At 46.1% G+C, this 24432-nt stretch overlaps 4 protein-coding genes across 6 annotated transcripts; 3 read left to right on the top strand and 1 right to left on the bottom strand.

Moving 5' to 3' along the window:
* The first annotated feature begins 551 nt into the window (after positions 1-551).
* On the top strand, positions 552-9577 carry gla (galactosidase, alpha). Its single transcript, XM_080008097.1, has 7 exons — positions 552-808; positions 4245-4419; positions 5637-5811; positions 6630-6721; positions 6854-7015; positions 7147-7344; positions 9153-9577. Exons 1-7 carry the CDS (start codon positions 657-659, stop codon positions 9477-9479), a joined length of 1281 nt encoding a protein of 426 aa, XP_079864223.1. The 5' UTR covers positions 552-656; the 3' UTR covers positions 9480-9577.
* Positions 9578-9713: 136 nt separating this feature from the next.
* rpl36a (ribosomal protein L36A) lies at positions 9714-14919 on the bottom strand. 2 transcript variants are annotated; one of them, XM_080008098.1, is made up of 5 exons: positions 14808-14919; positions 11677-11782; positions 11083-11150; positions 10880-11002; positions 9714-9797 (listed from the first exon to the last, which is right to left on the bottom strand). In XM_080008098.1, exons 1-5 carry the CDS (start codon positions 14853-14855, stop codon positions 9777-9779), a joined length of 366 nt encoding a protein of 121 aa, XP_079864224.1. In that variant the 5' UTR covers positions 14856-14919; the 3' UTR covers positions 9714-9776. The 2 variants fall into 2 exon arrangements, with proteins under 2 accessions (XP_079864224.1, XP_079864225.1); XM_080008099.1 differs by lacking the exon at positions 14808-14919 and adding an exon at positions 12399-12446.
* btk (Bruton agammaglobulinemia tyrosine kinase) lies at positions 13014-22679 on the top strand. Of its 2 annotated transcripts, none has more exons than XM_080008095.1 (18): positions 13014-13102; positions 16599-16758; positions 16916-17020; positions 17475-17556; positions 17815-17940; positions 18033-18097; positions 18213-18367; positions 18984-19046; positions 19228-19282; positions 19460-19539; positions 20061-20188; positions 20283-20354; positions 20457-20628; positions 20758-20977; positions 21095-21159; positions 21251-21369; positions 21480-21637; positions 21772-22679. In XM_080008095.1, the coding sequence occupies exons 2-18, from the start codon at positions 16618-16620 to the stop codon at positions 21841-21843; spliced, it is 1878 nt and encodes a 625-aa protein (XP_079864221.1). In that variant the 5' UTR covers positions 13014-13102; positions 16599-16617; the 3' UTR covers positions 21844-22679. The 2 variants fall into 2 exon arrangements, with proteins under 2 accessions (XP_079864221.1, XP_079864222.1); XM_080008096.1 differs by having other exon boundaries at positions 17815-17931.
* Positions 22680-23068: 389 nt separating this feature from the next.
* On the top strand, positions 23069-24327 carry timm8a (translocase of inner mitochondrial membrane 8 homolog A (yeast)). Its single transcript, XM_080007938.1, has 2 exons — positions 23069-23291; positions 23660-24327. Exons 1-2 carry the CDS (start codon positions 23175-23177, stop codon positions 23819-23821), a joined length of 279 nt encoding a protein of 92 aa, XP_079864064.1. The 5' UTR covers positions 23069-23174; the 3' UTR covers positions 23822-24327.
* The last annotated feature ends 105 nt before the right edge of the window (positions 24328-24432 follow it).

The raw sequence follows: 24432 nt of genomic DNA on the forward strand, positions 1-24432 counted from the left end.
TCGGAGAAAACTACCAGCACACATCCCTTGAATGCAGCATGTCTATTTTAATAATGCATTTCATAAAGCATTATCTATGTCTACATCTATGTATACACATGTTTTTCATTTATATATACACATACACAACATATTTTCCCGTCGGCAATCTCCAGGTGTCACGTGAGCTCCAAGATTGGAAAAAAAAAACGTCTGAAGATGTCAATGAGCATCTGCTTAGGAGGAAGAAAATCAATCCACAGCCAAGTATTTCAATGACATTGGACATTTTACATTCGACTCCTTCTGTAACAGAAAAAAAAACAAAAAAAAAAAAAACACAAGAACGCCTCGCCCTCTGCTGGCCTAAAAGGTGCACGGGCCGGCGGAGCACTGGCGTTATGACCCCAAGAAAAAGCTCCGAAACCCAACAAAAAAAAAAAAAAAAAAAAAAAAAGCCTGAAGCTCCGAAACCATTCGCTCGTCAGTCACTGACTCAAAACGAACGAGTCGCCAACAACACTCGAATCAGCGCCTCCTGTCCGCGAAGCAGCGCGGGGGGGCGTGGCCTCCCTCTGGTTCCGGGAAGTGTTCGTCGTTCGTCGTTTTCGTTCGTCGTTCGTCGTTCACCCTTCGTGGGGAGTTTCGAGACGCGACTCCGTGGAGCCTCCGCAAACATGGCGTCGCTGGCGCTGGCCGCCCTCTTAGTGTGCCCCCTCGCCGCCGCCCTTGACAACGGGCTCTCCCTGAGGCCCGCCATGGGATGGCTGCACTGGGAGAGGTTCGTGTGCAACGCGGACTGCGACGCCGACCCAGAGAACTGCATCAGGTGACGACGAACCACGCGTCAGAAGAACGAGGTGGACCCACGACGCTGGGACTGGCACTGAAAGACGAATATCGTTGTCCGTACAAGCCTCGGCATTTTAACGCGCTCACGGTGCCACTTCATGCGGTTGCTTTGCGTGTTTTGTCGTTATAAATGTTATTGTATTCAATAATCTCGCAACAGGCCGCCGGGGGGCGCAATATTACAGAATACTGTAGTTACGTCAAACTCTCCTTCATATCTCATTTACATTTACATTTACATTTAGTCATTTAGCAGATGCTTTTATCCAAAGCGACTTACAAGGGAGAATAACATTCAAGCTACATTGCGACAGAGATTAGTGTAACAACAACATTCGTGTAACAATAAATACTGCAAGGTGGTGCTAAGTAATTGTAGGTTAGGACAGGAGGTACTCACTGAAGAGCTGGGTCTTCAGGTGCGTCTTAAAAACAGAGAGGGAGGTCCCCGCTCTGGTCATTTTTGGCAGCTCGTTCCACCAACGTGGAACTACAAATGAGAATAGCCTGGATTGCCGCGGCTGTACGGCCGGCAGAGCCAGGCGACGCTCATTTGACGAGCGCAGCATCCGGGGGGGAAACATGTGCTCTTACAAGAGCATTTAAGTAGGCGGGAGCGTTCCCAGCAATCACTCTGTAGGCCAGCATATATCTCAATATCATGGCAATATAAAATTAATCCAAATTAAGCACGAGATGCAATGAAACAATATAGCTGAAGGCAGCAATACCCAGGCTCCAGTTTAGCCGTGTTAGATACCTATCACAGTTTTCTGGATTCTGTGGAACGCAGCACGGGTTCCAATTCTTCGGGTTTTACGAGCGTTGAAGAGATGAACCCTGGACTTGTATAATGTTGGTTCACGATGTCACAAAGTTCCCTCCCATGAGGTCCTGGGTTCGATTCCCGCCCCGGGGCGCTGTTGGCACCGTGCTCCGGCGGGTTATCTCCCAATTAGGAGCCTCTCGGTGTGGAGTTTGCATGTTCTCCCTGCGCTCGCATGGGGTTTCCTCCACCTAACGTCAGCAAGGACCACCACCATGCAACATGCAGAGCATCATCGTCTGATCGTCTAATCATGCTGCCCACTGCTCCTGGCTTCCTTCCTCCGGGGAGGCATGGGTAAAAAGCAGAAAATAAGTTTCACCGTCGCCGCATGGGTGCATGAGTTGTGTGTGTGTGTGTGTGTGTGTGTGTGTGTGTGTGTTTGTGTGTGTGTGTGTGTGTGTGTGTGTGTGTGTGTACCGTGTGATGAATAAAGAATCTTCTGATGACAAGAGCACAGCTTTTTGTTACACAGAACCACCACCAATCCCACTCTTTGGTGAGTTTATTTACCATGTTTTGGTCTCTAGATCTAATTGGTCTAATTACTACTCCAATAGGGGGAGATTCGCCACGGGTGAGGCAAATAAACGTAAAACCAAACAACAACATGTACATGGAAAAACATAAACATAGAACGTCAGATGGCAACATGTACATGGTAAACAGAGTCAATTAAGTCCAGGAATCCTGTAACAGCAATTGGGCACGTGGCCTCTTCCTGTCATACTTATGGCAGTAAATGAGGGAGGAAAGGAGAGGGATGCAACCAGGAGAGTGTGTGTGTGTGTGTGAGTGTGTGTGTGTGAGTGTACGCGTCTTGTCCCAATTGGTTCTGGTGTATAAGGTGGGTTTTATGTTGTGGCGCCTCCCAAGCAGCGGAAAAGGCCCCAAAGCCACCCCTGAGTCCCACGGCCGTACAGACACCGCACGTCTGCAGGAAAGCCCCAAGCACCCCCGCCTTGCAGCCACAGGAGATCCCCCCCCCCCCCCCCCCCCGGCCCCTAAAGAGCCTGAAAGCCCACGGAGCCCTACGAACCCCTACACCCGGTCCCGAGGAGCGTAACCCAGTCCCGGAGCGCGCAAGGAGGCCCTACACCCCTGATGCACACACATACGACCCAAGACAGGCGCAGAACCCGGGTTTGAAGCCAGGCCCCGCACCGACAGAGGGCCCCAGGCAGGGGCGAGGCCCACCCCACCACAACCGACCGGACGGCCCGTCCGGCCGCGAGCCCTGAGCGCCCGTCCACGTAGCTCAGTGTGCTCAGCACAGGGCACCTAGATGTCAGCCACCCCAGCCGACGCCTGCAGGCCGCCACGTACGAGAAGAAATTGACTTACATTATAATTGATGTTGCGAAAGATCACCTTGTGATGTCCTCTCTGTATTCATGTGCAGCACGTTGTCTCCATCCTTAATTAGTACTTCATTGTATTTCTTTCTGTGAACAATCTACAACTGGAAAATTCTGTTAGGTAGTTGACTTGTCTTTGTTGCAATGCAGACAACATTTATGGAACATTAACATTCATTTGGAATTTGACTTATGGAAGGATTTGTCACTATACACCTTCTCCCTTTTCATTTAAGTCTGCCCCGTTAAGCTGTAGGTAATTGCATGTACATGAACCAAACCTGGTCCTTGTTGTAACTCACTGTGTTGTGTGTGGAAATAGATGTGGAGTCTCAGTGACGCTAGTTGATGTTTGGTCTCGTGCGGGTCAGTAATCACGGAGGTTTAGGAAGGCGATCGAACTTGAGTCATTTTAGTGGCGGCTTCTTTCCTTTGATTACATTTCTGAAAGGTTTCGTTTCCATGAAATATGAAAAACGCTGACGTCTTTCTGTGAGTAATTACAACTTCAGGGCTTCCAGTCTTCTGACACGTTCCTAGTACACCAACGCATCATTCATTCGCAGTCGATTGGACTCGACGTGGTCACGAGTTTCTGGGGCTTAATGTTTGTTTGTGTTTTTTTTTTTTTTTTTCTTTTCATGAACAATAATAAACGGGAAGCAAAGAGATCAAATATAAACGAAACAGACCCACAGACATCTGCCAGAGTAAAAAGGTACATAACACACAGACTTGTAGTTTGTAATCTCCAACCACTACTGAGCGAGCGTCGTGCGAATGGACATTCAGAACCACGGCCTGCAGGTTTATAGTACGTCCGATGACGTCCCAAAGCGTCTTACTCTAAAACTTGTCTCCTTCCATTACTTTTCCAGCATTGACGTGTCGGTGAAGCGTGAGCATCTGGCGACCCTGGCTCAGATTTTGCTGGTTTTCACTAATCTCTGTCCCGTACGTGGATCGATTCGGATGAAACTTGAACCGTGAGGTGTTTTGTGACGTCCCGGTTCCTACGGCAACTCAACCGCGCGCGAAACCTTCTGCGGTTGTTCTGTTCCCGACGGTTTTAAGCCCAAAAGCTTCTGAGGAAAATCATATGGATCCGAACGAGTGCAACGGGGGTTCCGGGACTCGCTAATTACGTGTTTCTGAAATAAAGCGAAACGGTTATAAACATTGTCCACGATATTGTCCATTGACCCATGCCCCCCTCCCCTGTCTGCCAGTGAGTATTTGTACATGCGTATGGCTGATGTGATGGCGCAGGAGGGATGGAGGGAGGCTGGATATGAGTACGTCTGCATCGACGACTGCTGGTCCTCCCTCCGGCGGGACGCCCGTGGACGCCTGCGCGCGGATCCCAAGAGGTTTCCAGGAGGGATCAGCCAACTGGCCCAATACGTGAGTGGAAACCTCCGCTCGACAACCCTGCAACCGCTTGCTTTTAGGCTGACCGGGCGTCCCTCTTCGTGTTTCACTGCACAGCATTTGCATCCCTTGTCCCGCATCCCACATGTGGAGACCAGGTCCCACATTTTGATTTGCCTCTAGTTTTCAAAAGCCACTGCAGGAGAGGGACGCTATTCTAAAGTCTGGCTTTTATTTATGGCTGTGAAGGAAGCAGGGAAGGCTGTCAACACGGGGCCGAGTTGGACGTCAATCAAACTGCTGCTCACCTGGGTCACAGCGCAGGTTCTAACCTGTCACCGTCTTTGCTTCGCCCACCGGGGAAAACTGCAAAACACCAGAGTCACAAACTATGCAGATTGAGGCCAAATATGCTGGAAACTACCAGGAAAAAAACCCAAAACGGAAATTCAGCTACAACCAAGACTGGGAAACTACTTATAACTGGGTGAAGCAGGTGGGAAGCAGGAAGGTGACACTCAGTTTCTTAAATTTCGCACAGAGGGGAATACACTGTGGAAGCGACACAGTACATGTGAGGCTCACAAAGGGATAAGCAGAGAGATGTTACGAGCTAAGGGGAAGAATATATATGCTTATTTTCTAAGTTAGATCGACATATCAAAAGGTTTTGACTGCCTCTCTGGATTGGTAACGTGTCCCACGCAAACACACTCCTTGTCCCACATTTGGTTTGTTGGCATCTGTCACTCTACTTATCAGGGCATTTTTGTCTCAAACTTAATACCAACAGATACCAGCATTTGTGTATTTGGGCTTATTGTCCACTCCAGATATAGACAATGAATGAGCAATCCAGTCCCCCCTCCCACCACACACTTTGGAAAATCCAAAACAAAAACCTGAGTAGTACTGTGCAGTATGTGCCCTTCACAGGTTTGGGCTGTGTGACCCTGCCATCTACTGGTAGGGGTGCATTACTGCAACCTGAAGTGTCGTCTTTGCACTAATTCAATATCATTTTAACACCTCAATGCCACCCTATACTTTTCACGTTGCGTGTTTTATTTATTATTGTATTTCTCAGTGGTTGGCTCTGTTGACCGATCGTAAGAAGGTTCTGGGTTGGAACCCGACTGCAGCCTTTCTATGTGGAGTTTGCACGGCCTCCATGTGTTCATCTGGGAGTTGGTCCCCGGGCACCGCTGGCCTCATGGGACCAACACGAGCTGAATGGAATCTCCTTTCAGGTCCACTCCAAGGGTTTGAAGCTCGGTATCTACGGCGATGTTGGAACGAAGACCTGCGCCGGCTACCCAGGCAGCCTGGGACACTACGAGACAGACGCTCAGACCTTCGCCGACTGGGGCGTGGACCTGCTCAAATTCGATGGCTGCGACATGAACTGGACCCTGCTGGGAGAGGGTGAGACTGAGTGGCGACAGAAATCCAAATTCAAGGTGTATTTTGCACTTGACCTACCCTGTAGTCCACTCAGAATACAGTTACTTTTGAAAGCAATTGTGAAACCCTTGGGAGATTTTTATACAAATAATTATTAAAGCGGTGTCTTTGATACCACTATCAGAATAGGTCTACAGTAGTGTAGGACACCCAAGAGCAATTTACTGAAATTGATCCATTGGAGTATAACAATCCACAGACATTTTAATATACCTGCACTGATGGAAACCTTCAGTCCAGTACCTTCCAATTTCTAAAATTTGCTATAAATTCCCTTGACACTTGAATAGAAACACTGTATGACTGGGATGTATTAGTGTTCAGCTGAAGTAATTGCAACCAGGCGATTTTGTAATTATTGCAACAGCTCTTGTCACAGCGAGGCATAGATGGTCATTTATCCGCTTCTGCTTTTATTACAACAACTAAGTTCAGCACGACACTATTTTAGGTGTTTGTTCCTTAAAGTCGTGTTTATTGCGCGATGTTACGAATCTGCAAAATCATTAAAAAGTCAACCTCGTCTGTACCGCCTTGCCACATTAGAACATTTTCTTTTTTATAAACCTTAAAAGGTAAAATTCCCCTTGGTCAAAGCAATTTCTGCAAAGTGCCCGCGGCGGGGGGGGGGAGAAGTGAATTTTGGAGGCAAACTCTGCGGATGCTTCTTCAGGAATAATTGGAAACCAGAGAGTACACAGTGAAATGTCCTTGAAGAGGAATCGTTTTGGACGGTCCCGCGGCCATATGCTCACACATTATGATTTGTGCCGATTCAGGTTATGTGAACATGTCGAGGGCTCTGAACGCAACTGGGAGGAGCATCCTTTACTCCTGCGAGTGGCCGCTTTACGAGTGGCCCTTCCGTCAGGTGGGCATGGGAAAGGTCTATGATGGAGTTTCACTATTTGTCTGACTTCAGTGCACATGACACTGGATTAATCAGCAGCTGCCTCACAAGGCCTTCAGCCAACCCTTATAACATAAACAAATATCCATTCAGCCAAACTACACGGCGATCCGCGAGACCTGCAACCACTGGCGCAACTTTGCCGATGTCTACGACTCCTGGAGCAGTGTGAAGTCCATCTTGGAATGGACGGCTTCTCATCAGGACATCATCGTCCCCTCGGCCGGGCCCGGCGGCTGGAACGACCCCGATATGGTACTCTTGCCATAGCCCGCGGTGATATAATCATGTTACACATACACTGAATATCCAACGCCCTAAATGATCCTCTTCTATATATTATCATGTTTTTTTAATACAACTTTGTCCTGGTTTCTGGCCTCCAGCTTGTGATCGGCAACTTTGGCTTGAGTCATGACCAGCAGGAGTCTCAGATGGCATTATGGGCCATCATGGCCGCCCCCCTGCTTATGTCTAATGACCCGAGGGATATTTGTCCCCGTTCCAAAGAGCTGCTGCAGAATAGGCACATCATCGCCATCAGCCAGGACCCGCTGGGAAGGCAGGGACGCCGAACTGTCAAGGTAGGCTCAATAATATTTCAAGATTCACGAGGTTTATTTGTCACATACATATACGTACTTTCATACAGTATATGCAGTGAAATCTCTTTGCATCGCACCCGGAGATTATGCACAATAGTACAAACATAATAGCTAACCTAATTCCTACCTAGCTATGTAACTGAAACGAACTGATTCCTAAAACTTAATGCAGTTAGTGAATATGATGATCTAAATAAAATAAAGACTCAAAAAGATATTACAAATTGAGGGTACAAAATAGAAGGAATAGAGTTAAGTATATGGGATAGGCTATTTGTATATACAGATATGTGCAGTAAAGTACATGTGAATAAAGTGAGTATGGAGATACAGTACAGTATACAACAGTACAACACAGCAATACAGTAACACCGAACAGAACAGCAATACTGCACAGTATGCAGTAGCCCATGTTGGAACTTCATGTAGGAATGTAAAATTCAACAATTTGAGGTAGGTTGAACATATAGATGATTTGGCTGGGGATAAATACTCGTAGAAATCCATAAATAGATCATACAGAAGCCGGCTGATACAGGGTAGTCACGTGGGGTTGTACGGTTAAAGGAAGTTAACTGAAAAAATCGTACCCAGCCTTGAGACTGATGGAAAAAAGAACATGGATCGTGTGGAAGAAATACATGATGAATACTGTCCAGCTCCAAGTGCACAGTGTGTAATCTACGATTTACTGTGTTGAATATATGCAATTTGGTCTGGTTTTAGGATGAACACAACACATGGCCAGACCGAATAAACACCACATGGTAGGACTGAATGAACTCAGCGTAGTGATAGAAGGCATTGACTGGGAAGTACTGACGGGTGTAGAACGAAGCAGAAATGCATCATCTTTTTGTCCGTAGCTGGACTGCAGAGCCTCGTGTATGAAAATTGAAGTCTGAGCTCTACTGCAGGTTGGGGGAGCCAGCTCTGATGTCCTGGGGATGGCGCCAAGGATTTGTGACAATGACGAGAAGTCGTCTCTGTCCGAACTTTGGCAAAAGCTCCATTCGTTGGAGTAAATTTAGACTCGACTCCGGGTGTCCTGGGACACAGCAGTGGTTTACGTTATATCGGGGTAATTAACCAGCTGCACAGTGAAGTTGTGGCGCTCCTCTACGTCACAAGGAACGCCCCTATACGGAAGTAGGGGTGTTCAAATGGTCCTGTGGCGCGAGCTCCGGCAGAAAAGGCACACCTGGAAGAGGATCCTTCCAGAGACTCCGCCAATCGTCCTCCGATCCCTAGCAGCACGTTTCACTCTGCTGGAATAGTCACTCATCCCTCAGTCACCATCCACCCGACTCCCACCCGCAGTTTGTGTTTTAGTATTTTGATGTACTACCAACACATTTGAACCATTCCAAGACTATATATGAGATATCTAAACGGCATCACATTAGTAAGTATCACATTAAGCTTCACAGTTCTGTTTTGCGTCCCGTTTTCATTTAACTAACGTAACTTTCATGTGGACACAAAGCTCAAATCAACCAGTTAACTGCCAACCTCCTCTGTGGTCCAGGTCGAGTCCAATGCAGTTTTGTCAACCGATTTCTTAAAAGAAATTGACATTTTAATGTACAAACAATTTGACTTTAGTTGTACTGGTGGGTGAGTAACAGCTTTATTTGAGGGAAAAAAGTTCAGCTGCTTTTAATGGTCCTGCTCTTGAAACCTAGTGAAAATTGCCAATCTAAGAAGCACATGCACGCTGCACCTCAAGAATAAAAAGGGCGAGGTGGCCATTTTGTTCAGATTTTTTTTTTTTTTTTAATATACAGACGAACGGCTTCGAGGTGTGGGAGAGGCCTCTGTCCAGCGGCAGGCTGGCCGTAGCAGTGTTGAACCTGCTGGAGATGGGAGGTCCACGCAGGCTGGACGTCAGCTCAGCCCCTGGATGGAAGCGCTGCGACCCCCAGTGCAACGTCACCCAGATCCTGCCTCGGCTGAAGCAGCTGGGAGTCCAGACTCTGAAGGGCAAGCTGGGCGTGGCCGTCAACCCCTCAGGCACGGCGCTGCTGACCATCAGCCCCATCAGCGACGCGCAGACGCAGAGTCTGCTTTGGAAAGACTTGTCTTTTAAGAACAGAGCCGGTCCTGTGCTGTAGCTACAGGGCGCCTCAATAAGGACTTGTCCATTACCTTTTGGCGATGTTTCAGATTTAGTTGGGTGTTTATTTCTTGCCAACACGTCAGCGTAGGCGACTTTGTAATATTAGAAATTATATTTGAATCGGGAGGAAAATCATGACTGATTCAAAACTGAAGTGAGTCAGGTCGGTCTGATACTCATTTTGAAAACGGGCATTAGGACGAGAGTGAAGTAAACGAGGCAAAGAAAATTTGTTATTTCCACAAATTTATTGAAAACAGTGACAACTTCCTCCTTGAGATTGCACCACAGCTTAGAACTGGATGACCTGGCCCTGGAAGGGAGAGATAAAAGCAGTGTTAACAAAGGACATAGAAGTTGTCATGCTTGAGTCAAAGGTCTTAAAAATACACTGAGCTACAGACAGGCTTGTTGCTGGACTTAAGCTAAAATTGGCTCTCAATTTTTCTTTTTTTTACAGAATTACATCACTTGTAGCCTTCTTTTGGGGCCAAACAGAAAGCCCAGTCAGAAAATAGCACTTAATCTGGATTCACGCCATAGTAAGATATGCAAACTGTTATAGATTTGCGAGGGCAGTTCTTATTTTATACATCAAGTTGATAGTTTGCGACACCTATTTGATCAATACTAGTGGACAATACGGAAAAGGGTGAATTGTTCCACTAACTTGACAAGTTAAGCCACGTTAGATGAACAGAACCATGAGGGAGTTTTCCTCAACACTATGCCATCCGTGGGCAACGGCACAAGCTCCATCACAATAAACAAGACTAAACTCTAAAATCTGCCTCTGCACTCGTTAGTGTTCACACAGAAGTAAAAAAATAATAGTATAATAGCTCTCATCTCTCCGACTTAATCCCAGTACAAATCAAAGCAGTAAAACTAACATTTTCTCCTGCTTTGCCAGGAATGTGAGACCTGAGCAGCACACATGCTTCACAACACTGAGGCACGACAAGGGAACATTTTCTGCTGTAAACTCAATCTACTTCCAGCGGCGTCCGCTTAACCGCTACTAGTGCAGTGCCCGTTCAAAACACGCCTGTTTGACGACTCTGGGGGGGGGGACCCCACGGCACGCCTTTGGTTAAACTCACTGTTCATTAATATTACACGTCGCCACAAAACGTGCCTCGGCCCCCTGCTGGCTTGCTGTTAGATATTACATGTCATATCCAAATTGCACCAAACTGGGTCCTTGGGTCCACAGCAATACACCCGCCAAGTGTGAAGTAGATTGGATAAATGGTTGTCAATATAGTCGATTGGATAAATGGTTGTCAATATAGTTGAAGGACAGAGGTGCCTGGCGGATCCCTTCCTTTACAGTTGATGCCACATCAAAGTCCCAGAAACATCTAGAATAAGGTCGGGCATGCGCCTCCTCACCTTTCTCTTCTTGTCACCGCCCAACTCGAAGTGCTTGCATCTCTTGATGGCCAGCATTCTCTTGGATCTGCAGTTGGGCTCCACACACTCCAGCCTCAGCACAATCTTCTTTGTGGTCTTGGCCTGTTTAGAGACGCGTGAACATGAATCCACACATTCAACGCAGTCGGCCATGCTCCAAGGCCACGAGAACCGCGCCTTACCTTTTTCCTGAAAATAGGCTTGGTTTGGCCACCGTAACCGCTCTGCTTACGGTCGTATCTCCTCTTACCTGAAAGACATTAAAACGTCACAACATGAGTGACCTGATTGAAGTCCAGGTATTTATTTTGATTTGTAAACAGCACAGTCCTCCTGTGCTTTACAATGAGGGATGTGAATAGCATTGCGTGACGCTGCATTCCACTGCTTTTGCCCAGGTAACACTGCACAACCGCTGTCAACTTGTTTTGGCAAGATTGTGAGTGTGACAATCTACAAAAACATGTTAACAGAGCCTAGATAGAGCGAAGTGTCTCAAAATACAAACTATGCACCCAGATATGGTGGCACACTCGGGAAAGAGCGATCTGCACCGAAACGCCAACTTACATGGGTGTTCATTTGCATTTCCCCTAGCAGGTCGGATTTTCCCCAAATTCCAACATCAAGGCGACGCACTAACAGACCCATCATTTAACATATGGTCAGTTTGCAAATCAAGGGCATTTGCTGCCTTTGGGGAACACGTTTTAAAGCGCTTTGAAAACAAAAATGGATTTACTCCCGTGACATGACTTTAGCAGCTTAAGACCCACCCTGTGCATAGAGGGAATCCTTTCCCTTCTTGTACTGGGTCACTTTGTGAGGCTGGTGCTTCTTGCACTTCTTGCAGTACGTCCTGCGGGTCTTCGGGACGTTCACCTGAAAAACAAAAACCCGCATGATCAGCGGAGCTGGGGGCGAACACAACGACTCCACCTACAAACACATCCCAGCCCGAATCGCCGCAGATCCTCGGACGCGTGGACGAAAGTCGGTTTTTAGGAAGGACGACACCATAACCCATCGCAAACGTGCGCAACATCGTGTCGAACCTTTATCTCTCAACAGCGACGTGGGTTCACGGCTCGGCCCGAGACCGTAAGCGCCGTCGGGGCCCCGGCTGGGCCCGGCCGACGACCGGGCTAACGTGCAGGCTGGCGTGAGCACGGGGGTCGACCCGCTGTTCAGATGGATGAAGTTTCGGTTGGCACCCTGTAGCGGGACATTTCCTTCACGCGTTCAAAACAGCGGCGCGGCGTCCACTCCCCGCGGCCCTGCACCGCCGAGCCGCCGCTCACGGCGGGTTGTCATTTGCTGGGCGACCATTACATCACTAGCGTGACACAACAAATGACAAAAACGTACGAAATAGCTCGCGCAGAGTATACGTGACGGACTTATTTAAACATGTGGACGGACCAGGCGTGACGCGCGGCGCTGAATCGCTGGGATTGAGGCGGATTCGCCAAAGTGCTCGGCGCGACGGGCTCCCTACCATGGCGGCGCCCCGACGCAGAGGAAAAGAGGGAGCCCCGCCCGGAAGCGGTTGTTATAAAGGGATCGGAGACCGCGGTTTGCGCTGCGCCGCTTCCAGACACTGACCCCTAGCGGCGGGGGCTCGTTCTACAGAAACGAAACATTCCCCTCCTAGTAATGAATAATCATAGATAATTATAATAAGTCAGTCAAGGTATAAAATATAATAAAATAATAATAAATTGTGTATATATATATACACACATACGTACAGTTATATACTATGTGTATATGTATGTATAAATACAATTATAAGATATAGAAAACAAACACACACAGATATTATAATATATTATCTATCGAAAACCTAATACACATAAATACATTATAAATATAAGCAATTAGTTAAATTATTAAAAAAAAACAAAAAACTTTCTCTCTAGGGAGAGAAAGAGATAGAAACGTATACCGTCCAGTCAGTGTTAAGTGCACAGTGTTTGTCCTTCTTTCACTTAATCACAAAAGCCGTTCAGAGAGATGATATGAAAATGAGCAGGAGGAAAAAGGGGAAGCTGCTGGAGTCAATTCCTCTCTATGGGTGGGGTTTAGCTTCTTGCTGCAAATACCGCCGCACATTTACAGGGAAGACGAGCTTGTTATCGGCGTCCAAACCACAGCATCTGTAGCCGCTCGCCTCTTCCCCAATCTGTTTCTGGCTTTCGGGTAAGTCGGGAGGTTTGATGAGGAAAGAACCGTTTTCGCTGCAATAAAACCGTCATTTAGTGACATCGGGATATTTAAAGGAGTTTCATACTTTATGGAAAGAAGAATGAGGCAGGTTGTTAACGTGTACCACTGGATTGGTTCCTGTAACATAAAAGGTATTAATTGTGAGTTGATTATCAATTTGGTGAAGTCTCCGGTTTGCCTTGTACGGGACTCGAATGCTGTTTTCTTAAAATGACGCCGTATTGTTTAGTGCAAATGCATTTTTGACAGTATATTTGAAATGACATACTGTACAACGCACAGGGCCATGTTATGGGGTAATGTTGGTTGGTGCATGTTTCATACCCACAGCCACAAAAGTGATCAGTAAATACTTTTTAGTCGAAGCACTGCCAACTTAAATGACCAAAATATAAAAAAAAAAAACTTTGCTTAACTAGCTTCATACCCAAGGTACAGTACGTCATGTGTCCTCTCAACACTTTTGTTCTGGAACACGTGTGGTTGACTTTGAGTTTTATATTATTCAAATGTTTTTAATGCATCCTCCCAGTGAAGCACTTAGTTGATCATAAACCAAACTTAAACTACGTCAATACAGCGGTATCCTGGATTTGGCTTCCCTTAATTCCCATTTTGAAATTAGAATTAAGGGAAACAAATAAGCCGATGCTATGAAGGCCATGACTCTCGCTTTATCTGTTGTACTGGGCATTTATTTGCACACTTATCTGTCAGGAAATATCCATCAACAACATCTTGGTGGTTTCTGTCAAGCTGTTACACTCTCATCACAGTACTTGCATTTTCGCGAGCGCTAAATTGGAACGTGCATGAAAATAAACGCATGATTGCATCCTTGCACATCTGCTCAAATTCCTCCAACATCCGTCCAACTTGAGGCCGCTAAATTTCAACTTTGACATGCTTCTTCGCATACTACGGATGGTGGTATGATCCTCGCTATACAGTGAACGTTGCTTTCGGGGCCTGAGCATCTTCCCGTGTGGTGTTTCAGAAATAACATTGGAATGGACATGGAATTTTGTTGAGTCACGCCGACATTTCTTCATGTTTTAAAACAGCGGCGTGGTTTTCACTACCCGCCGCCCCTGTATCACCAAGGCACTGCTCACAGCCGGTCTTATTTGCTGGGTGATTATTCATCGGTGACCTCACAGAATGTCAGAACTAACTCCCACAATGTATACATGACAGACTTATTTAAGCATGTGGATGGACTAAGTGGGACGCCCTTTGTTTCATCGCTAGGATTGAGGGAGATTTGACAAAGTATTTTGCGGGACAGATTCCATACCATGACCGAATTTGAACTTTGACATGTTTTTTGCTCATACTTTCAAAGGCGATATGATCATGTTGAGATACAGCGATTGTGGCGTTGGCAAGAAAAACAAACAAAAAAAAACACCAGCGTCCTATGTGGTGTTTCAGAAATGTTTCTCGTGATGTTGTCGGTCAAAATGTCGAAAAGGAAATAATTTGGATACATTTTGATATCGCTAAATCAACCGATACCCTGTGCACTCTGGCTTGTGCTTTAAGCTTGTGTTAGATAACTGAGTGTCGTGTGACGCAACTTCCTCATGAATTCATGTGTCAGCCGCAGTTAGTCAAAACCCCCCGAAAGAGAGAGAGAGAGAGAGAGAAAGAGAGGAAAACAAGTCTTTCTGCTCACCATGATAAAAATATGGAAATGCAGCTTGCTCCAGATAGTGACATTCATAGTACCACAAGTCCGGAGAGAAAGGGAGATAGGGAGGGACTCTCGATGTCAATTTTCCCTACACACGGGGCTGCCTGGCCAATGAAAACAAAGAGTTTGGTCAACGAAGGCTTCATTAGATGTGCGTTTCACTGAGCAGTTTTAGCTTTAGTTACTCTGGGGTGAGTGGGCAGTGCAAACACGTGAGTGCAGTTTGACGTGACTGAGGTGGTGTTGTTGAGCAGATGATAGAAGGAAGTGCTCACAGGCTCAAAATAGGTTCAACTCAACTCCAAGGCAGCAAAGGCCGTCCACAGACCAAAAGAACCACAGAGCTCTTGCGTCCTTAACAATGGGTACGTTTTAGCCAATTCTACAGCATGTTTTGTGTTTGTATTTGCCTATGTTTTGAGACAGTTTGGTGTAATTTGGACAATACTCTGTGTGATATACCTCTTGTCTTTCCATTTGTGTGTGTGTTTTTTTCCCCTCAATGGATAGATACTTGTAGATTCCAATGGATTTCCCCTGGACTCAGCTACAATCATTAACACTTTCAAGAAGTGTGGTTACGGTGACACCAGGGCAGGACTGTTGTCCCGATCCCTAAATAATTAACTGACCCTAACACTGCTCTTCACATCCACCTTTGGCTGGAATCAATAGAAGCCTTGTCCTGTGTTGACGGAAACAGTTTCATCCGAACACTTCTGATGAAGATCATTCATTTGCATTTCTGGGGGGAGGCAGGGCTATAACCACGATTGTGGTGGATTCATTAAAGCCAAAATAAAAGTTAGATGAGAAGAAGACTCAAGCGTTCTCGAGCTGCCTAGACCCACACATTGACAACCGTTAGCCACTGAACATTTACAGAGACTATGTTGAGGCAACCATGATTGCGCACATTTCTAGGTAGTGGTGTTCGAATGAGGGATGTGGACAGGGAGGCTGACTCGATAGAGATGTTCAGAGTAAGATACTGAAGCCTGACACACCACCGAAAGCAGAGAGAGCTAAAAAAGTATTTCAAAATCAAAAGCCTTAGTTGTACCATACATGGGCACAAGGAGCATTAGCGACCTGGTATTGGGCTGCAGTGCCAAAGAGTGAAAGGCTAAATATATAAAATATGGCTGAAGGAAACAAGCCGACCCAAGGGAGAAAACCATGGAAACAAAGGGTGTCATCGTTGCGAGAAGGAGGACTTATGCAAAACCGCAGGAGTTCCTCGCAAATCCGATACTGTCTGTTTCCAGATCCACGGCCCGGCCACAGGTGGCGACAGCGCGGTTCTATGTCAGTCCACGAAGAGTGGCTAAGTTCAGGAACGGATAACAGGGGTGTTAAAGTTTTATTTCAGTGCACGGGAAGCCTCCACGGCCAGGTCCTACGGCCTGGTTCTTCCAGAGGTCACCAGGCCTTTTCTGTCAAGGCCTGTCAGCTCTGGAAAGCCCCTCGCAAGCGTGAAAAATTAGCATATTCTTTTGATTCTAATCTTAAAACGTACTTTAAGAGGAAAAAAAAGTCACTCACTTATCCTTATTGTTTTACTGTCTATGTTGAAGCTTGTCTTGTATTTTTAATCTTTGGTCTATTTTTCTTTGCCTGGATTGACTTTGCTCTGTTGTCTGTTCCCTATGATATGATGTACGGTTTAATTGTTTAACTGCTAATAAGACTCTTTTAAGCACTTTAAAACCTAGCTTCCTTATATGATTAGTTTACTATAATTTATTATTATTATTTACTTTCACCATGTAGGACTCTCGAGTGTTAAACGATGCCAGACTCTATACTGGAAGAAATCTTCATTAAACGATCCCAACAGAAGAAGAAGACCTCTCCCTTGAACTTCAAGGAGAGATTGTTTGTCCTCACGCAGGATAAAATATCTTACTATGATTATGATTCTGAAAAAGGGGTAGGTGAACAAAGCTTTTTAAATAAAACCTCCACACGCTTGCATGCTGACTCGCACATGAGGTCTCATCTTTCACTGGTGGAGGATTCGGCCCCGTTCATCTATTTGCTCCTTTGCTTTTTTTTGTCTCTCTTTCATTCTCTTTCCTGCTCATCAGAAAAAGAAGAGTTTGCGAGGAACAGTGGATTTACAAAAGATTAAATGTGTGGAGTCAGTGCTGCCAGAGCCTAACGCCCCACAAGAGCGCATCTATGCATTCCAGGTATCATTTGCTTTTATAATGTCCTTTATCACTATAAGTGAAAAAATCCAGCAACCAACATGGAATGAAATATAGATATAGATCATAATTTCTAAAGTAATGTTTTTTGAACACGGTATAAAAAAAGGAGCCTACAAGGACAAACGATACAAAGCCTAAGTAAGAAGTGAAACCAACACCGGCACAAACACTTGCACTCAAAGCGCAAGTGTTTGTGCCGGTGCAGGTGTCAGCAGGTGGCATGAAAAAAAGAAAATGGAAGGAACCGACTGAAAATAGCCAAAGTGAAGTTTCATGGTGAAGTTTCTCCATCACGCTGTATCGTTTCTTGTCCAAGCAATAACATAAACATTTTACAGCACCAAATGAATCATGATCGCCTACAGCTAAGGTATAACTGTTATAGTAGTGCAATAACTTGTAACTGTTTTTGTCATGTTTTTCATCTACGTAGATAATATATGATGAAGGACCGCTGTACATTTTTGCAAAGAATAACGACATTCGAGCTGAGTGGATAAAGAAGCTGAAAGAAAGTGTGTATACGTGTATTTGGCTTTCTATATTGTGCAGTGTTTTTACTCAATTCCCAATACTCTCAATTCAATGTTAATGTTTTCCAATGTAATTGTGTGTGTGTGTGTGTGTGTGTGTGTGTGTGTGTGTGTGTGTGTGTGTGTGTGTGTGTGTGCGCGTGCGTGCACGTGTGTGTGTGTGTGTGTGTGTGTGTGTGTGTGTGCGTGCACGTGTGTGTGTGTGTGTGTGTGTGTATTTGGGCCTATTCATGTGTGCAGTGGTGCTCAACAACAAGGATCTGATGCAGAAGTACCACCCTTGCTTCTGGATGGATGGGATGTGGCTGTGCTGCCAGCAGGAGGTCAAACAAGCCATGGGGTGCAAAGTGTTGGACGGTAAGAATGGTGAGAGAGAGAGCGAATTCCTTTAAAAAAAAAAAACGGCTTCAAAATGCCCGCTGATAATGGTCGTAAAAACACTATGATCTCATTCAAAGGCTTTTCCTACAAACCTTTCATGCGAAGGGAGTCCAGGAAGCCTCTTCCTCCTACTCCGAAAGAGGTACACACCCAGCCAGTGCAGGACAATTACTGTAGATTAAAACCCAGCTGGAAAATTGAATCCGGCAGATGTGTTTGGGTTGCATGACATGACTGCCAGGCCTTTACCCCCACAGCCTCCTCAGCCTGCTGTATCCGTGGGAATGACTGTGATAGCGGAGTATGATTACGCCCCGCTGACACCCCAGGACCTGCAGCTGAGGAAGGATGAGGAGTACACCATCCTGGAAGTGGCCGATGCAAACTGGTGGAAGGCTTGCGATAAATACGGGTGAGAGCTTTGTGTGCATGTAGGGCAGGCTAAGAGAAGAGGCTAACGCTCCACCATAATCAAGTCGAGTCAAGCCAATTTCAACTATAAACCCCTACCCACTTAACAGAGATGCACCAAAATATTGAAAGGGGAAATTTGCTTATTGTCTATCTAACCCAGATTGAGATGAGAAGATGCATCATTAAGATTGCAGAAGAGAATAAGTATTCCTTAAATAACTCAGCCTTTCAGATGGTGGAAGGTGTCTTTCCCTAATTCCACAGGAGCTAGGCTAGTTGATCCCCTCTGCAACCATTGCATTTAGCTAACACAGTTAGCATTCAGCCTGTAGCTATCTTAGCACTGGACACACAGGGATGAAACTGGTATTGACGTTCTCTTCCGAAACTGGGTCATAAAGACAAAAAGAAAACGTCCCCAAAAAGTGGACTATCCCCTTAATCACAAGGGTTATGCCAATAGACTTGAAAGAGACATGATGATGAGGAAGATGATGATGATGATGATGATGAAATTGTGATTTGCCTGTGCACATGTTTATCTGGGTGAATGAATATTAATGTCAGTATATTTCACCTCAGAGTCTGTGGTACAATATGCCTTTGTCTTGCAGAAAAGAGGGATATATACCAAGTAATTATGTTGTGGAGGCTGGAAATGGGCTAGAACGATTTGAGTGAGTCTAACACCTTTTTCCTCTTGTATCCAGAATATTCCACGTTTATGAGAAATTACTTTTCTGTGGGATCCATATTCAGTGTTTTCTTTTCCTGGCATTTGAGTTGTGAAATACTGTAATAAGTAATGCTATAACATATGAACTCTGGATGTAAGGATGATTCTCCTTGTTTTCACAGCTGGTATTCTAAGAACATGAAGCGCAGCCAAGCAGAGAATTTGTTAAAAAATGAGGTGAGCGCATGAACGAATAAGACAATTCCACATTCTTTCACAACTTAATGGGCTCTCTTCTTATTTTCTGTTAACTGCACAGCATTAATTTATCATGTCAAAAGCATTCACACACATGAACTGTCTGCTACAATTAGTTTGGTACAAAAGCCTCGAGCATTGTTTCTGTCTTTTTAGAACAAAGATGGAGGTTTCTTGGTACGGGATTCAAGCAAGACTGGGAGGTACACCGTCTCAGTCTTCAGCAAGAGTGGCGGGTGAGTACATTTAGAGGGAAGAAACAGAGGTGAGGTCCACTGTTTACACAATATCCTCAAGCCTCAGACATTAAAATAACTGTTTGTCACGAAGGCGGAAACAGTACGACATGTAAATGACTATCATGCAAAACCAGGATTAATCTATCTGCTGCACCTCTATATTGCACACTGTGGTTGTAAGAGTGGGCCATTTTAGATAACACACAGGACACTGTGACTTTCTTTTTTAAAGGTGATCGGGCTGTCGTATTTCCTCTAGCACACTAATTGATCAATCACATTATTATAAATTTATTTATTGAGACAATGGAACTAGCGAGGAACACTCACAGCAAAGGTGACCGGACAGGTCAAAGATGAGAGATTTGAGGCGTAATCCGGTCACTTATTTTTAGTATGTATAATTGATCCGTAACAGCACACAGTGCCTTAAAGCAACTGGGACTAATCGGCTGAACCAGTGGGATTACATTGGCAGTACAAGAATGTGAATTCTTCTTGTTGTTCTCTCTCATTAGGGAGAGCGCTGGAAGCTGCAAACATTACAACATCTGCACCACTGCTCAGGGACAGTTTTACCTGGCAGAGAAGCATAATTTTAGCAGCATTCCAGATCTCATCATCTACCACCAGCACAATGCAGCAGGTTTATCACTGGAAATATATTTTAACGCATCTGAATAATATGTTCTTTGTCACTGCAAAATAAATCTATACGTATTGTGTATCTCTCTGACTAGGTATGTTCAGCAGGCTGAAATACATTGTGTCTGACAGGGCACAACCACCATCAACAGCAGGCCTTGGCTATGGTAAAAGCATGTCTATGCAAACATCATTTTTTGAACTGTCCCTACAGCATATGGATAAAATATCAGTACCATAAACCTTTTAAACCTTATTTGTTCTCCAAGGTGTTTGGGAGATTGATCCCCGCGACCTTACCTTCATCAAGGAGCTGGGTAACGGACAGTTTGGGGTGGTAAAGTACGGGAAGTGGCAAGGTCAGCACGACGTGGCCATCAAAATGATCAGAGAAGGTTCTATGTCAGAGGACGATTTCATAGAAGAGGCTAAAATCATGATGTGAGCAAACGACGTTCTTTCACACATCAGAAGAGCACAACCTCATCTGTTCACAGTCACAGTGGCAAAAAGAGATTCTTGTTACATTCAATGGTTGATGGTAACTCCTGTGTTGTGTGTGGAAAACAGGAAGCTTCGCCACGAGAATCTTGTTCAGCTCTATGGTGTCTGCACCAAACAAAGGCCCATTTACATAGTGACGGAGTTCCTTTCCAACGGATGTCTGTTGACCTACCTGAAGGAGGGCTTGAAGCAACACCCGACCAACATCCAGCTCCTGGAGATGTGCAAGGACGTGTCTGAGGGCATGGCCTACCTGGAATCAAATCAGTACATCCACCGAGACCTGGTGAGAGACAACCGCGATGCAGTAATCTTAGGCATCCCCCGCAATGTTGTAAAAGCATTGATTGGGGTAAGGTTTTCATGACACAAACTGCTTATTTCTTCTGTTTTCCCTCCCAAGGCTGCCAGGAACTGTTTGGTTGATTCCAATGGCACTGTCAAGGTCACTGACTTTGGGTTGTCTAGGTAAAATTGTGCATTTATTAAAAGCTACACATGGGGGCAGGGTGTACCCCATGACAATTAAATGACAATTACACTCGCCCCGTGGTTTCAGATACGTCTTGGATGATGAGTACACAAGCTCGGCAGGTTCCAAGTTTCCTGTTCGCTGGTCACCGCCCGAGGTCCTCCTCTACTGTAAATTCAGCAGCAAGTCAGACATCTGGGCGTATGGTACATAAAGATGCGGTCTGCTGCGTCTCTCGTTTCTGAACAAGTTTGAGTAAACGACATGGGCGACACTATGTATTCATACGGCGTGACGGATATAAATTATTTCCCAGGCGTCCTTATGTGGGAGATATACACTTTGGGAAAACTTCCCTATGAGCGGTTAAACAACCAGGAGATAGTGGAACAGGTGCCCAGGGGCCTGCACCTCTATCGCCCCCAGCTGGCCAACGAGAGGGTCTACAGCATCATGGAGATTTGCTGGATGGATGTGAGTTAGAAAGACGTGCCGCTGTTGTCCTGTAGGTTTAACTTGCTCTCGTGTCATGTAAGAGACTGTGCACTAACATTGAAATGTGTATGCCGGAACATCTCCCAACTTGTTTTCAACTGTTGTTTTCGTAGAAAGCGGAAGAGAGACCCACCTTTCAAGAACTGGCGCTGAACGTTCAGAACCTGCTATATGAGCTCCAGTAGATGTCGTAACGGACAGACGCACGCACGGCTCTTATCACCATTCTGATCCCCTCGAGTATCAGCGGAGCAATGGAGGGAACGGCCCCGGCAAGCGTGTTTGTACAACGCCAGTTTATATGCCGGGCATTCATTAAAGGACAGGTTCACCACTTTTCAAACCAGGCCCGGGTTCCGGTTTGTAACTACAGCTTCTCCCTGTGCCTGAATGCAGGCCGATAGGGCAAACATTTAAGCCTCAACTTAACAACAACAACAACAACAAAACAAGTGGAACACCCTTGAAGAAAAAAGGGGAAGCTCACAATGTTGTCGACGGTCTTTGTGTGTGTGCATACTCAGGGGATTTCCACAAATCCACTCTTTTTGCGAGAGAAAAAAAAACAAAAAAAACAAAAGAAGAGAGACTAGAAACAGGAAGTTGTGCTGGTTCATTGTTTCAACCCAAGAGCCGGGGAAACTGGTTTGGAATGTACTGTGGCCGGTGCGAAAAGCAGCTCAAAATTAATGTGATATTATTGTTAATCTTCGTGACTATAACTTGTGCATAATGTGAGATTCAAGCTTCAGGGCGTAAACGTTTTCCCCACTGGTTTGTTTCTCTTGCGCTGTAAACAGTCCCCAATGACGGGAAGCCTTTTACTATGTCCTGGGTTGAAGGATCTCCAACCTCCCCTTCGACAGATCCTTCGTAATGTCAATGCATTTCTGATGCTATACTGTATATGTAGAATGGATGTTATCTGTTACTTCTGATACGACTTTTACTTATTGATTTAGGGTTGATTCTCACATTACTGGGGCGCTGATTGTTTTAATATTGGACGGTAAATATCCAAATGCAGACATAAAATAAAAAATAAATAAAAAACCCGTTTGCCTGTGTCGTGTTGGGAATCATTCCGCGATGGACATTTAAAAAAAGGAAAGGAAAGGGAAAAAACGGCTGATTTGCTTGTTTGTTGGTTTGTTTTTGTAAAACGAGGTGCGGCGGGGTATCGGGTGCGAGGGCAGTCACTGCCACGGAACGGAGCCATTAAAAAAAAGCCAAGAAGAACACGAGGGAGACGGGGAAAACAAAAGCAAACAAAAAAAACTAAAAAACAAACAAACAAACAAACACACAAACAAAAAAACACGGCGTCGAGTAAGAACGACCCCCCCGCCCCCGGAAGGACCCGAGTTCCGGCGGAGGGTTCGGCGCGGTGCCCTGCGATTGGCCGGAGCCGCTTCCCGCTTCCGGTCGCCGCACGTGAAGGTCAGGAAGCGGCGCCGCCACTCGAGGCTGCACCTGCGAGCGGCCCGCGCGTCTTCGAGCCGTCTCCGCGGCAGCCATGGACGGCCAGGGAGGAGCGGGGGCGGCGGACCCCCAGCTCCAGCACTTCATCGAGATCGAGTCTCAGAAGCAGAGGTTCCAGCAGCTGGTGCATCAGATGACGGAGGTCTGCTGGGTAAGGCGGGGCACCTGCCCGGCGTTAGCCGCGTGGCTAGGCCGAGCCACGCCGGGGAGCTCCCTGCGGACTTTTTTCTTTTTTTTTAACCCATGAAATACAACGAAACACGTGCGAGTTAGTGCGAGTATCTATGTAGTAACACAGCGCTAGTCCAGGCGAGTGCACTCCCAGACTAAGTCAGCTGTTATAATTTGACCCCACTAGTCTGCCTGGCAACAGTAAATAACTTTCCCCAACTGTTTTTGTTGACTGTTGGACCATGGGACGACAGGGGGTCTGGTGTGGATCGACGCGTAACCCCCGCTCGGATTGTGATGACCGCTTTTAACTGTGTTCCTGGGGCACCCCTGTCGCCCCTTTCTTAGGAGAAGTGCATGGACAAACCCGGCCCGAAGCTGGACTCCAGGTCGGAGGCCTGCTTCGTCAACTGTGTGGAACGCTTCATCGACACCAGCCAGTTCATCCTGAACCGGCTGGAGCAGACGCAGAGGGGTAGGGGCTCCTCCTCGGAGTCAATGTCAGACTGACGTCTCGCACGGCGCCGCCGATGGCCTCCGGGTCCCGTGGGAGAACTGTCCAGAACGACGACCTGGAGAAGAAACGTCAAGCGTTACCTTTTGGTTTCCAGTGGCTCAGAACAAGTGCCGCGGATCTTTTCTGGGGGACTTGTACATGTAGTCATGCCACACGTGGAGTCCTTCCACGCTCTGTATGCGGATTGTTTAAGGTCATTTTTAATTGTGGTCGCTTGGGTTTTGAAGATGAAATCCAAGCCACCTCTCGGTATTGATGTAAATCTGCGTTGGACCGACATTGGGATCAGGCCGTAGAGCGGGGCCTACGAGGAGTCAAGGCTGAGCGCTAAACATCTGGAACATTGTGTTCCCCTCTTGTTCTAGACGGCAACTGGCTCACTGCATTCTGCTATGAATCAGGAGGACTACCAGTGTCTTTATTGAAAACAGGCATGCAAAGGAATCAACTGTACATATACAATAAAGAACATGTAGATTAAATGAATCCTTTTCTGGACCATGGCAGTCTGTTTGGTACATCTGGACGCTTGTACGTGTTACACATGTAGGCAACCCAATGGAAAGGCAGTCTCAAGGCTGATAACATTAGACAGAATAATAGA

This window comes from Zeus faber (assembly GCF_960531495.2).
Source record: "Zeus faber genome assembly, chromosome: 10".
NCBI classification, from domain to species: Eukaryota; Metazoa; Chordata; class Actinopteri; order Zeiformes; family Zeidae; genus Zeus; species Zeus faber.

Excerpts from the sequence above, each read along its gene's own strand:
- gla (XM_080008097.1), top strand. The coding sequence starts at position 657 with ATGGCGTCGCTGGCGCTGGCCGCCCTCTTAGTGTGCCCCCTCGCCGCC. Across the intron at positions 5,812-6,629 it reads CTGGACCCTGCTGGGAGAGG|GTTATGTGAACATGTCGAGG; the intron begins GTGAGACTGAGT and ends GTGCCGATTCAG. Across the intron at positions 7,016-7,146 it reads GCTGGAACGACCCCGATATG|CTTGTGATCGGCAACTTTGG; the intron begins GTACTCTTGCCA and ends TCTGGCCTCCAG.
- rpl36a (XM_080008098.1), bottom strand. The coding sequence starts at position 14,855 with ATGAATGTCACTATCTGGAGCAAGCTGCATTTCCATATTTTTATCATG. Across the intron at positions 11,003-11,082 it reads AGCCTATTTTCAGGAAAAAG|GCCAAGACCACAAAGAAGAT; the intron begins GTAAGGCGCGGT and ends GTCTCTAAACAG. Across the intron at positions 9,798-10,879 it reads GCGGTGACAAGAAGAGAAAG|GGCCAGGTCATCCAGTTCTA; the intron begins GTGAGGAGGCGC and ends TCTCCCTTCCAG.
- btk (XM_080008095.1), top strand. The coding sequence starts at position 16,618 with ATGCCAGACTCTATACTGGAAGAAATCTTCATTAAACGATCCCAACAG. Across the intron at positions 17,557-17,814 it reads GATAAAGAAGCTGAAAGAAA|TGGTGCTCAACAACAAGGAT; the intron begins GTGTGTATACGT and ends TCATGTGTGCAG. Across the intron at positions 21,370-21,479 it reads GTCAGACATCTGGGCGTATG|GCGTCCTTATGTGGGAGATA; the intron begins GTACATAAAGAT and ends ATTATTTCCCAG.
- timm8a (XM_080007938.1), top strand. The coding sequence starts at position 23,175 with ATGGACGGCCAGGGAGGAGCGGGGGCGGCGGACCCCCAGCTCCAGCAC. Across the intron at positions 23,292-23,659 it reads AGATGACGGAGGTCTGCTGG|GAGAAGTGCATGGACAAACC; the intron begins GTAAGGCGGGGC and ends CCCCTTTCTTAG.